Source organism: Chenopodium quinoa, unplaced genomic scaffold (genome assembly GCF_001683475.1).
Source record: "Chenopodium quinoa cultivar QQ74 unplaced genomic scaffold, ASM168347v1, whole genome shotgun sequence".
NCBI classification, from domain to species: domain Eukaryota; kingdom Viridiplantae; phylum Streptophyta; class Magnoliopsida; order Caryophyllales; family Amaranthaceae; genus Chenopodium; species Chenopodium quinoa.
The window spans coordinates 2,262,767-2,276,341 of NW_018745324.1; the positions used below are offsets into that span (position 1 = coordinate 2,262,767).

At 40.4% G+C, this 13,575-nt stretch overlaps 1 protein-coding gene across 1 annotated transcript; it reads right to left on the bottom strand.

The window, feature by feature from the left end:
* Positions 1-288: 288 nt before the first annotated feature.
* On the bottom strand, positions 289-1,237 carry LOC110712718 (uncharacterized mitochondrial protein AtMg00810-like). The gene is made up of 2 exons (XM_021891172.1): positions 1,085-1,237; positions 289-759 (listed from the first exon to the last, which is right to left on the bottom strand). Exons 1-2 carry the CDS (start codon positions 1,235-1,237, stop codon positions 289-291), a joined length of 624 nt encoding a protein of 207 aa, XP_021746864.1.
* Between the last annotated feature and the right edge of the window lie 12,338 nt (positions 1,238-13,575).

The following is a 13,575-nucleotide window of genomic DNA, read 5'->3' on the forward strand; positions in this document are numbered from 1 at the left end:
GAATAAACTCAAATTATGCCTTTCCCAACGCCTTTCGTGAAAATATCAGCTAACTATAGCTTTGTAGACACATATGACGGACATATGACACCCTTTATAATCGCATCTCTAATAAAATAACAACCAACTTCAATATGCTTGGTTTGCTCATGAAAAACTGGATTATTAGCAATATGTAGAGTTAACTGACTATCACAGAAAACTTTCATCCTTTGCTTGTGTTCAACTCCCAAATCTCGAAGCATTCTCTTCAACCACTTCAATTCACATGTCAAACCTGCCATTGATCTATATTCTGCTTTCGACAAACAAGTAGCCACCCGTAGGTTGTTTCTTTGTCTTCCATGACAGAGGAGATAAACCAAGTAACACAAACCAACCAGTCAAAGAATGTCGAGTTAATGGAAAACCTGCCCAATCTGAGTCACACCAACCTTCTAATTGCAAAGCTCTATCAAATCTAATAAGAATACCTTGGCTCGGGCACTTCTTTAGATAACGAACTACTCTCAAAGCTGCTTCACAATGCTCTTTCTTTGAAGAACGCATAAACTGAGATAGAATATGCACTGAATTTTCCAAGTCTAGTCTAGTCACAACCAGATATATCAGGCGTCCTACCAGACGCCTATATTTCTCAACATCTGCGAATTTTTTCCCCCCTGAAACTGCTAGCTTGTGATTCCGCTCCATCGGAAAGTCTGCAGCTTTAGCACCTAACAATCCCGTCTCTGAAATAATATCCAAGGCATACTTCCTCTAAAAAACATAAAATCCATGTTTTCTACAAGCTACTTCTAATTAATCCCAAAAAAAATTTCACGACACCTAGATCTTTCATTTTAAAACAATCACACATATATGCTTTAAAACTTTCCAACACAAATTTACTATTACACGCAATAATCATGTCATCCACATAAACTAACACACTCAATTGCAATTTACCTTTTGACAAAGTAAACAACAAATTATCATTATATGATTGCTTGAAACCATGTTTGTTAAGAGCCGTGGACAATTTCTTGAACCAACACCTAGGTGTCTGTTTTAGCTTGTACAACTATTTCTTCATTTTGCACACCTTATCTAAATTGTTTCTCAGAAACCCAGGTGGAACTTTCATGTAAATCTCCTCTTCCAATTCTTCATGTAGAAAGGCATTGTGTACATCCATTTGATGCACTTCCCATTCCTTCACCAATGCTCCAGCTAGAAACGTACGAACATTAGACATCTATGCCACCGGAGCAAACGTCTCATTGTAGTCTATGCCTTCCTCTTGATGATTTCCAAGAATAACCAATATAGCTTTCAATCTAATTAGTTTGCCTTCCTCATCTCTCTTCTCAGTGTAAACCCACTTGCTTCCAAGTGCTCTCTTCCCTTCCGAAAGAGTGTCCAAGGTCCACGTACCTTGATCGTCTAAGGCATTAATCTCGGATTCCATTGCATTTATCCACCCTTCATGTCGCATAGTCTCTTTAAAGGATCTCGGAATTTGTGCCTCTGTCACTACATCAATATAATTTCTATGTTTCTCGGAAAACCTATCATAATTAACAAAATAGGTTATAGGATAAGGAGTACCTGAGGAAGATGATTCCACGAATGACAACGATGGGACATTATTTTTCCAAATAGTATGCATGAAATAATCGCGAAGCCTTGTTGAAGGAAACTTCACTCGCTTCCCACGACCAAACAATTCCTCATTGTTATCTTGTGTAGCCAAATTTTCTTCACTAGAGGTTGTCCCTAGCTGCGCATCAGAGTACTCCACAGCCTCACTGCGATTCTCCACCCTACTCCGTAGCCTCACTGGGAAGCGCTCTGCCTCCTCTGTTTCGAGGTGCTGCTGCCTAGTTTTCTCACGCACAACACTCCCTTGCGGGCTGTGTTTGTGGTCTTCCGATGCTTGGCTGGCCTAGTGCTGGTGCGGGCTGTGCTTAGAGACAGCAGTAGCTAGGCTGGCCTGGTGCTACTCACGGCCATCACCTTCTACACTGGGATGCTGGGGATGCTCTCGGCCATCTCCCTCGGCTTCCACACCTCGAATGTCACCCATATGCTAATGCTCAAAATTATCACAATTATCCCCATCATGTACTCCAATCTACTCCTCTCTTATACCCAACCTCGGAGATTTACCCGATTGGTCAACATACGGAAATACATGGTCATGAAATTTTATGTCTCTAGAAACAAAGTACTCCCTTGACTCTAGATCAAACAACTGCCACCCCTTCTTACCAAACGGGTAACCCAAAAATACACATTTTCTACTCCGATACTCAAATTTATCTCCCTTACTCATTTGATTATGTGCATAACCCAAACATCCAAACACGTGAATGAACTCATAAGAAGGAATTTTGCCAAACAACATTTCATATGGATTTTTATTTCCATGTAGAGGACTTGGAGTACGACTAATCAAATAACAAGCCGTCAAAGCACACTCTCCCCAAAATTTAATCGACAATCCACCTTGAAATCTCAATGCCTTTGCCACATTCAAAATATGTTGATGTTTTCTCTCCACTCTCCCATTTTGTTAAGGGGTACCCACATAAGAAGACTTAAAAATAATCCCATTATTGACAAAATATTCCTTAAGATCATTAAATTCAGTTCCATTATCACTACGAACCACTTTTATATCTCTATTAAATTGACGTTTTATCAAGGCAATAAAATTGAGAAAACGAAATTCAACTTCAGTTTTATTGCTAATCAAATAAATCCAAACGCCCCTAGAATAATCAACTACTATTGTCAAGAAATACTTAGTGTTTAGGGTAAAAATACCCTAGACATGTGGACCAACAAGAGAAGGCCACGTGTCAAATTCAGGTTGGCCAAAGTGGCCCAATAGCCACTTGGCACGTGTCTCCTTCAGATAACTTCTGAAATGGCTGCCTTCAAGGGCCCAAATCCCAAGAAGCGCCGTAATTTGGCGCAACCCACTAAAATCTAGGTCAAGTGACCAAGATAGGGGCACACCTACTAACAACTCTATAAATAGGTAGATATTTCCCCATTTTGGGGACACATTCAATCATTTATTACACCTACTTTCTCTCTCATCAGAGAAACACCTGAGCTTAGAATCTAAGCAGATACCCACCTAAATTTTCGTACTCTTTATTCTCTTTCAAGTTACCAACTTGATCTTTGGAGGTAGAGTTCCAACAACCGGAGTCTCCGTTGTTTTGCAGGTGCAGCTCGAGTTAGACCAATCTTTGTGATGTAACTCTCCCGAGGGACAAAAACACCCGAAACATTTGGCGCCGTCTGTGGGGAGAGTACCTCAAGGATGGTTTAAGAGTTTGTACCACCTCCTGAGCGTCCGGTGGACCAGCCGAAAGTCTTTACTGACCAAGAGGACGATGATCCTCAGGTCGAAACCTATATAGCCAATGATGGCTCTCTAATAACCAAGCACATCCGGCCTAGGGACACTCTGGAGCGGGGTGCAAGCCAGGCGGGTACAAATCGACCCCCTGGACAGCCGGAAAGGGAAACCCATATGGCCGGTGGATCTGCTCTAGTCACTCGAGATAAACTCATGAAATTCATGACTAGTTTCAAGGGTGAAATTAAGGATCTGATCACCAAGAGCCGGGCTGCCCCAAGAAGGGGTCAGTCGGCAAGGAAGACGCCTCTAGAAAAGTGTTAGTTAGTAAAAGATAGGCAGCCAACTCCGCATCCAAAGGAGAAGGCAGCCGGGACCATTGACTGGTCCAATATTCTTCTGCCTAAGAGGAATACCAACAATACCCGCCGGAGTGAACAGCCGGTGGGAAACAAAAAACCAACTCTTGATGCCCGGGAGATCATCACCCACAAGAGGAGTCAACAATTGTCTGAGTCATCTTCTACTTCAAGCTTTCCAAACAGCTTTAAGAATACATCTACAGGGAATGTGCAATCCTTGCATGAGAGCCATACAGGCGGTAATACCGTCCATTTAGGCCCTCGGATGATTGGGACTGCACCGTACGTACCGCCTATTGTCTACGACCCGTATTGTCCCCATTTCATGCAGCCGACCGTCTTCGGAGGTTAGGCGGCATACAGTAGTGTCCAGCCACTAGATTGGTAGCTTCGTGTGCCTCGCTTGGGTGAACAACCTTCTGCGTTCACCCGAGAAATAACTGAGGGGGAACAGCCGGACAAGGTTAAAAATGTGTTGGTAGGTACTTATGATGGTACCTCCAACCCGAAAGATCACCTCATGGATTACACCAACCTCATGTATTTACAGGGGTTGGACGATGCCACTTGGTGTCTTTGTTTTCCGGCTACATTGAAGGGCATTGCCCAACAATGGTTTGGCAACCTGCCAGCCGGTTCCATCGATAGTTTCAAGAAGCTTGCCTTCTTGTTTGCTTCCAACTTCTCAATGAACATCCTTGCGAACAAAACAAGTCTTGACTTGAGCACCATTAAGTAGGGAGAAAGAGAAAGATTATGCTCTTACGTCAGGTGGTTCAATCTAATCAGAATTCAAATTCAGGGACTGTCTGACGAAGTTGCCTTTACAGACTTCTTTAAGGGTCTGAGAGACGGGTCGACCTTTAAGTTCGACCTTGACAAAAAGGGGCATTTATGTTTCAGGCGGCCCTAAGGGAGGCGGAAAGCTATATTCAAGTAACCGACCTCTGCTCGCCTGGAAGCCAGTCGGACTCCAAGAAGCCCGACAGACAAAAAGACAGCCGGCCTACTCATCCGACGAAAAAAAAAGATGAGAGTAAGAAGAGAAACGAAGTCTGGGCGGTGAGTGATTCTGAGCAGCCTTCCCAGAAGAAAAAGAAAGAATTTAAACTGTACGTCCCCAAGTACGAGTTTAATAAGGACTGCAACTCTATCCTCATGGAGATCAAGGACCGGCTTTCTCTAGAGAAGCAGAATCCAATGAAAAGTTCCATTTAATCAAGGAACAAAAATAAATTCTGCCAATACCATGAGGAAGTTGGCCATGACACCAACGATTGTTTCAGCCTTCAACGAGCGTCGGACCGTCTGGCTGACAAGGGGATGTTAAAGTCCTACATTTCTAAGTCCAAAGGGACTAATAAGAATAACCCGCAACAATCATCTAAGACACCCCAACCTGCTAGTAGTTCGGACAGCGATAAGGAGCCGGTCTACACCATAGCAGGCGGGTTCGTATGCGGTGGCCCTACCATCCGGGGCACCAAGAGCCAGCTTCGAAAGATGGACAAAGATGATGATGGTGAGAAGGCATTAGCTAGCTCCTCCTTTCCATACGTTCTGATTAGTAAGAAGGACATCGGCACTATCCGCCGTCCGCATGACGATCCGGTCGTCATTGAATGTAAGGTCGCCAACCAACTGATTGGGCGAATCCTTATTGACACCGACAGCTCGTCGGACATCATCAGTCTCCGGTGCCTACAAAAGCTAAAATACAAACTCAGCAGCATGCATCTGGTTACCCACCCCTTGTTTGGTTTTGGGGGTGGGACGGTTTACCCAGTTGGTAGGATTGACTTACCTATATGACTAGGTGAAAAAGAAAAAGGACGACACCTGGTCGTCAAATTTTTGGCCGTTGAGGAATTGACCGCCTATAACATCATCCAAGGCCGTCCAACCCTCAACGAAACCAAGGCTGTAATCATCCCTTCTCTCATGCTCATTAAGTATGAGAGGGATGATGGCTCTGTTGGTTCCTTGAATGGGGATCAACAGACGGCCCGAGAATGCTACCTCTCAGCCGTCAAAGATACTGTGGCCCTAGACGGCCAAGAGTCGGTACCAATAGACCTTGACAATGTCAAGGATGCCAGCCCAACCCCACCAGCATCCGGAAAGAAAAGAAAGGCTCATCAGCTGGTGGAGGTGAAGAAAGAGAAAAAATAGCATTCACTGACCGGGGAACGGTCAGATGAGCTCCGTCCCCAACCGGCTGGAAAACATATTGATATACCTTTGGATGACAGCCGTCCAGATCATACTGTTAAGGTTAGGACGGCTTCTTATGCTAAGCTGGGTGCAGACCTGCACTTATTGCTAAAGGAATTCAAAGACATTTTTACCTTTGAAGTGGAAGAGACGCCAGGCGTCATCCCGGTTCTCGCTGTCCACAAACTCGTCGTGGATCCAAAAAGAATCCCATCCGGAAAAAGAAAAGAAATCACGAGGAGGAAAGAAGTCAAGCGGCAGCTGCCGAAGTAAAAAAGCTGCTGGATGCTGGGTTCATTCGGCCATGTAATTTTCTCAACTGGGTGGCGAATGTTATGCTTGTAAAGAAGTCGAATGGTACCTAGCGTATGTGTGTTGATTACACAGACCTCAACAAGGCATGTCTAAAGGACAGTTATCCGATCCCAAAGATCGACAGCCTAGTCGATTCTATAGCCGGACATGCCTTGATGAGTTTTATGGATGCCTACTCCGGCTTCCATCAGATACCCCTATGGAAAAAAGATCAAGAGAAGACGGCCTTCGTCACTGATCTGGGGTTATTCTTTTATACTGTGATGCCGTTTGGCTTGAAAAATGCGTCGGCTACATTCCAACGGATGATTAATACTGTCTTCATTAATCAAATTGGGAGGAATGTGGAGGTGTACATTGATAACATGATAGTTAAATCCAAGCAATAGACGGATCACCTTGCTGATCTCCGAGAAACCTTAAACACACTCAGGCGGCATAAGGTTATGTTTAATCCCAAGAAATGCGTCTTTGGTGTTGAGTCTAGGAAGTTTCTCTGATTCCTGATTGATCAAAGACGGATAGAGGCTAACCTTGAGAAGATACAGGCGGTGATTAACATGAAGTCACCCCGCACTGTTAAGGAAGTACAGAAACTAACCGGTTTCCTAGCGGCATTGGGGAGGTTCCTTAGCCGGTCAGGTGACAAATGCCTTTATTTCTTCCAAGCAATTTAGAATAACACTAGATTTGAATGGGGGTATGATGCTGAGGCGGCCTTTCAGAAGCTAAAAGAACACTTACACTCTTTGCTAAGGCTTGTTAGCCCTCTGCCCAAAGAGACGTTGTACATGTACCTAGCCATCTTAGATCATGCCCTCAGTGCTGTTCTCCTTGCTGAGAGAGACGACACCCAGCTCTTGGTCTATTTCATTAGCCATGTGCTAAAAAATGCTGAACTCCGGTACCTGTAGACAACTAGACACCCATTTGTTTCTCCCAAAAACCAAACCCAATGATGAGTACCTTTCATGTCGAATCGTAATCGAATGAAGTGAAAGTGTGGAAAGTTTAGTGTTGCGGATAGTTTTAATTTCTTTTCCCTTCTCTCTGTTTTTTGAAAACCTATTTTTAAGAAAACAGCCAATCCAGTTTGGTTGGTCCATGATATGGGTCCAATAGTAGTTTAGTTGAATAGGGCTTGAAAAGAGCTTTCCAATGATATATTATAAGCCCAATTCCGATTAATATAGAGGAAGTTATGGCCAAATTACTAAACTGGGCCCGGTTGAGCCTTATATGCGGCCCAATGATCTAGAGGAGGGCCTAATATAGATTTATCGTTCCTAATACAATTAGGAATGGTTTTAGTTCTCTAGATTCTTCTAGAAGGTTCTTTTCATTCCTAATTCAATTAGCATCGATAAATTGACTTTTGTTGACTTTTTAGACTTTTAATCAAAACAAAAGAATGTTTTTGAGGAAAATACGATTTTATCCTCCTGTACGGAAATTTCTATCTGATTTTAGAAAATGCGTCAATATTTTAGTCAGCGCCGAACGCCAGCATTAGCGCCTGACGCTAAGCTTGGCGCCTGGCGCTAGCGGTAGCGCCTGGCGCTAATGTCAGTGTTTGGCGCTAACCTCGTTTTACGCGTCAGAACTCTGTTTTGATTTTTTTTATCTTTTTGGCTGATTTTTTCTATAAATAGCTTCCTAAAACTCCGTTTTCATTCACCAACTCTCATCAAGAATCTCTTGATTACTTTCTTTCTCTCTCTTTTCTAAACTGGCCTTTTCTCAAATACAAAATTCCACATTCGCAAGACTTAGATACACCTAGTCATATTCGAAGTTGCCTTCGCCCTAGACGTGAAAGGTTTTAATTTCTGAGGGTTTGGTCCCAAATCTCTACTTCAATTATTTAATTTAATTGTTTTGTTTATTATTTTCCTTGAAGTTACTAACGTGTGTATTTTGTTATTAGACAGAGATACGAGGCATCCAAGTATGTACTTTAATGGTTTTTATTGATGTTATTATGTAGAAATCATGCTTAGATTGTTATTTTGATTCCTAGTATCATGTTAGGATGTTTTCCTTAATTTGATGTTTAGGGTGACAACAATCAATTCCTAGTATCATGTCTATGGTAACTTTAATATCAAGTATGATTTAAAAGTATGATGCCTTTTATGTTCTTCCTAATATTTATGATTGTTATTATCATGTTAGGGTTAAATATTTGATCTTTGATGCTTAGTGACATGCTAGGGTTTGTTATTAATCTTGTTAGTATCATGCCTAGGATCTTGCTATTATTATGCTTTAACGTGATTATCATGATTATTTTTATTTTGATTATAATTATAATTATTATGATTATTATGTTGCTTGATTATATTTATTTTTATTGCTTGATCACACCTTTTATGCATGTTTAAAGGGAATTGGTACTTGTAATCACGCTTAATAAGATAATTAATAATCTTGTTTAGGGTTAATTTGATTATAATTCAAGTGATCGCCAATAATAGATTTATTTGTGCATTAATATTCAACCAACATAGATAAACATATTTAGGGTTAAACCTATTGATTGCATGTTAGTCAGAAAGCGCACATGAGTACGATCAGAATAAAGTACAGGCTTATTATTAGGGCAGGTTCAATCTCTTTTAGGTTGGATATGTACCTCCATCCCCGAACTATCAGTCATGGTTCAAGACCTATTGGAGTTAATGATCTCTTGGATCGTTAAGGGGTGTAACCTTCACCTCGTAAACGGTTTACAAGTTCCTAAAACTTGTTGGAGACTCTTTTGCTCTAGCCTCCTTCCCTGGGAATTCATGCTCCATCTACATATGGACATAACCCCCTGGGAATTCATGCTCCATCTACCTGATTGAACGCTCTGAGCAACAAAGGGTACATCCGATAATGTTGAATTCACCAAACAATGGAAGCGAGTTTTTTCTAAACTCACGGTGTCCCATCCACTCGCGCTAACCCTTCACGGTTAGGCTTCCGCGCGATGCATCTGGACAACTAACCATGGACTCTCTATTGACTAACCCATATCCCGAACTTTAGAGAACTAGAGCCATGGTTAGGTTGCAAATTCATTGCATCATATTGTGCCTACTTGACTAATTGTGCATTATTTGTTGTGCATATGGTATATGTTTTTCTTAACCGTTTGTTTGACTTGTGCTAATATTAAATAAATTAATGACTAAAAGAACTTTTCCTAATTAATTAATTAATTAATTAATTTGAGTAAATAAAGTCTAATATTTTAACCATAATTGACCTAGTACGACTTTAGGCATACCCCTGTTGATTAATAATACCGATAACAGTCTCATATCGAAGCTCAAGCAATGGCGCCAAAGTTTGAACTGTAGCGCCACTCTGTGGAGTGTGGCACCTGGCGACAGTTCTTTCATTTGGCGCTACACTGCAAAGAGAGGCGCCAGTCCTATCGTTTTGGCGACAGTTCGGTTTATCGCTCGAGTCATCACCTTGTGTCTAATTAAACAGTTTGCTAATTAATTCTGTTAATTATACCTTGTTAAGTCATTAATTGAGTCTAGTCACATAGTCTAACCACATGGTCATGACACGAGTCTTAACATGTCACCTACACTCACTAGTCTTAGCACACACTTTATATATGTCACCATGACCACGCCTTAGGTTCATGCATGAGTCGGTTTATTTCGTCATTTGAGTTGGGGGTACATTCTATTCCTAATTTTCCACATCTCTCCATCTACATGCTTTCTCCATATCACCACCCTCATTTTTCTACCTTCTTATATCCATTGCATGTTGATAAAGTTTGAGTCAAACAATTAACAATGAATATCCCCAAATTCCTTTTCCACAGTACTTGGTCGAGGAGAGAAGGGCGATTAATCAAGGATAACCTCTTTATTCAAGTTTTACTTTTTGATAAACCGATTCGTCAAAAGAGGAAGGCTAAAAAGATAATGGCAACTCAAGAGGAAGTTAATGAACTTAGGAGTCAATTGACTGACGTGACTGAGGTGTTAAAGGCTTTAACCCTCAAAATTGATGACCCTGTGAAGCAACAACAAATGAACCTCGTACAAGAAAGCTTGAGCAAGCTATCTAGTGACTATAAATTTCAGGGCATTAGTTCACAAGGGGTCTTGGTGGATAAAGAACTTCTTCCGCATAAGTTCAATGCCAACGACATCCCAAAATTCAAGGCAACAGATAACCCTTATTTTCATCTAAGAGCTTTTGAAACAATAATGAGCGTTAAGGGTATTGATAAGAAAGTGTTTCCCTCTATATTTTCTTTATCTCTTGAAACCGTTTGCCAACAATGGTTCTTCTCCCTTGACAAATAGAAAACCTCTACCTGGGAATCGATAGTAAACGCTTTCATTGATAGGTACAAGTGCAATATTCAAGTTGAAACCGATTATAGACAACTTGAGATGCTAAGACAAAAAGAGAATGAAGGCTTTACTTCTTTCTTTAATAAGTGGAGGGAAAATTCCGCTAAGATGATTGAGGTGCCCACTGAAAAAGAATCTGTGAGGATGTTTATCAAGAATCTCCAAGAGAAGTATTCGATGCATTTAAAATATCAACATAATCTGAATACTTTCAAGGCCGTTTATGACATCGGAATTGAAATCGAAGATGACCTCGCAAAGCAAAAAGCTACTAACAAGAGTAACTACGGTGGCTGAAAAGGAAAGAAGAACAATAATCCTTCTTCTTCCGAAAACGCCCACTCTAGTAATAATGTTAGTACCTTTTACCATAATGGTGTCTTAGCCATGGACAATCAATGATATAAAAAGAAACCCAGGAGAGAACTCATACCCATTGGAATGACCTACGATGCTGCTTTCGATCGTCTTTACGATCGAGGATTAATCAAACCTATTGGCCCTACCGAGGACCCAACGCCAAAAAATCGATCTTCGAGATGAAATCCCAACTCCTATTGCAAGTACCATCGAGGAAATGGTCATACCACTGATGAATGCTACAGGTTTCAAAATCTCATTCAATATCTCATAGAAGCAAACAAGATCCCATTGCCTCTGGCTAGCGAGTAGACTGGGTGATGATGAAGCAAACAACACAAGACAAGAGGCGTGTTTCAACGACAAGATTTCATGAACTCTTTTTCCTTTTCTTTTTCTTTTTTATTTATCCTTTCCCCAATAAGTCTAACGTAGGCACCTTTTTATTCCCCTTAGATTAATTTTGTAGATTCTTTCTTTTTCCTTTAATAAAATGAGCATTGATTTCCTTGCACATGATCATTGCGTTGCATTGCAAAAAAAAAATTGTCGAATTAAGCACAAGATATACCAATGATTTGAGGCACCCCTTGTAGCCACATCATATTTCCTTTCACCATTCTAATTTACAATCCTTTCTTCATAAACCAGTTTGAGCCATGTCTAACAATAGACCTTTCATTTTTCAACCCACATCTACCTAACCTTGGGATGGGATGGTGTGTAACTTATGCAATTTTCAATTTCATAAAAAGCTTGAGTGACTTCAAAAGATTAAAATAGAAAAAAATAAGCAAATAGAATAATTAAAAGTGTACAAAAGGGTAAGTGTTCCAATGTCTTTGATATGAAAATATCTTTGATAAGAACACGTCTCAGATTGCGTCTCTTATCGAGTGCTCGGTACCGTGCCTGAGAAACATGAATTCCAAGTGAGTGATAGACCGCATGATCGGGATTGCCCACACTTATAAAAATAAAATAAATGCTAAAGCAAAAAAAGAGAGAAAAGAGAGCTAAAAAAGAGTATAAAGCCTCAAGCATAAAAATACAAAGATCCAAAAGCAAGGTTGCACACCCTGGGGGCTTATCAAGGGTCTTGAGCTTTTATCCCTTTCTTCTATAACCTTTAGCCTAACCACGTTACAAACCCTTAAAAAGTCCTTTTCGAGGTATACACACACTTGTGTGAGGTTCGGCTAGAGCTACGTTCGCCCTGATTCCTAACGGATATGTAGGCAACCTCACATCGAGGTGCTGCCGTAATAAAATTGCATTCACATTCACACAACATGATCATATCATGGGATCTCCTATGCTCATCCCTATTCACTTACAGATAGACTTGGGGGCTTGATCCTTACATCATTAGCCTACCTAGCCTAAAGAGTCACCACCATCTTACTCTTTTTAATATCTCTCCACACACTTAGCCCTTGCGGCCTAACTTAAGTATCACTTTCACACACCGCAGAGATACATGACCAAATATACCTTTCCTTAGGAACCCTTTGTCAAGAAATCTTAACATAACGCTGAAGCATGCCTTGTCATATCAAAATCACTCATCAATCAATCATCATTGCATCACAAAGTATGAAGTGCTTAGCCTCCGTGCCTAAGTTACTGATGGGCGTTAGAACGATCGTACATTCCACACTCAATCAAACACATTTATTAACAAACACCTTACAAACCAAGCATAATGACAAGTAAGAGTTCGGTCCACAAGGAACAGGATATGGTTGCCAAAGATCTTTACACTTAAGCTAATTCGAAGTCAATTGGTGAATTGGGGTTCGTCAAGAAGACAAACAAACTATGGTTCTAAATCAATGAATTAAAGATACTAGGGAATGGGATCCACTCAACCAAGGCAATTAGGCAAACGGGGAGTAAAATAGACAAGATATAGCAAGGACTATATGTAAAATCAACCTCATGCAATTAGAAAACAACTCACACTACTAAACTTAGATTCCTCATTAGTTTAGCAATAGATGATACATAATCAAATTACAATAAATAATGACATACTCAATTTACACTTCCATGTCAAATTAGGCATATCATACTATCAAGCTCCTAAGTCAAGGGTAGCTAAACCTATCATGAGGAACTAACAAGCAATCTCATATAATCAATTTAATTGCAATACAAACATCAATGCTTCTCCCACATTTGCATAGTTAACCCAAAAAGTCGAGCTTCACCCAACCCCTAGCAAGAAGACTACTCACAACTCATGTTTATCAACATGCAATCAAGAATTAGGGTTCTAAATACTTCAATAATTGGGGAAAAATGGTTAACAATTGAAATAACTAACATCCAATAACAAATTACCAAGAACTAAGAAGATTTAAATAACATGCAGATACCAAATAAAATATGAAATTAAGTGGAAAAAGGTTGGAGAAATTACTAATTGAAGCTTCAAATGTTGAATACAAATTGCCAAACTTTGAGAGTAATTCTTGAATTTCACTAATACAATGATTTGATTTGATGAAAACTAAGCTAAATTAATCTAAAGGAATGTTTCAAACTAAGAGAGGTTTTTGAAAACTAGGCTACTGTACTCTCTCTCTAA

What these genes read in the sequence shown, in the direction of transcription:
- LOC110712718 (XM_021891172.1), bottom strand. Translation starts at nt 1,237, where the DNA reads ATGTCTAATGTTCGTACGTTTCTAGCTGGAGCATTGGTGAAGGAATGG. An exon ending in TGAGAAACAATTTAGATAAG is followed by an intron (nt 760 to 1,084) that starts GTGTGCAAAATG and finishes TATGTTTTTTAG; the next exon opens with AGGAAGTATGCCTTGGATAT.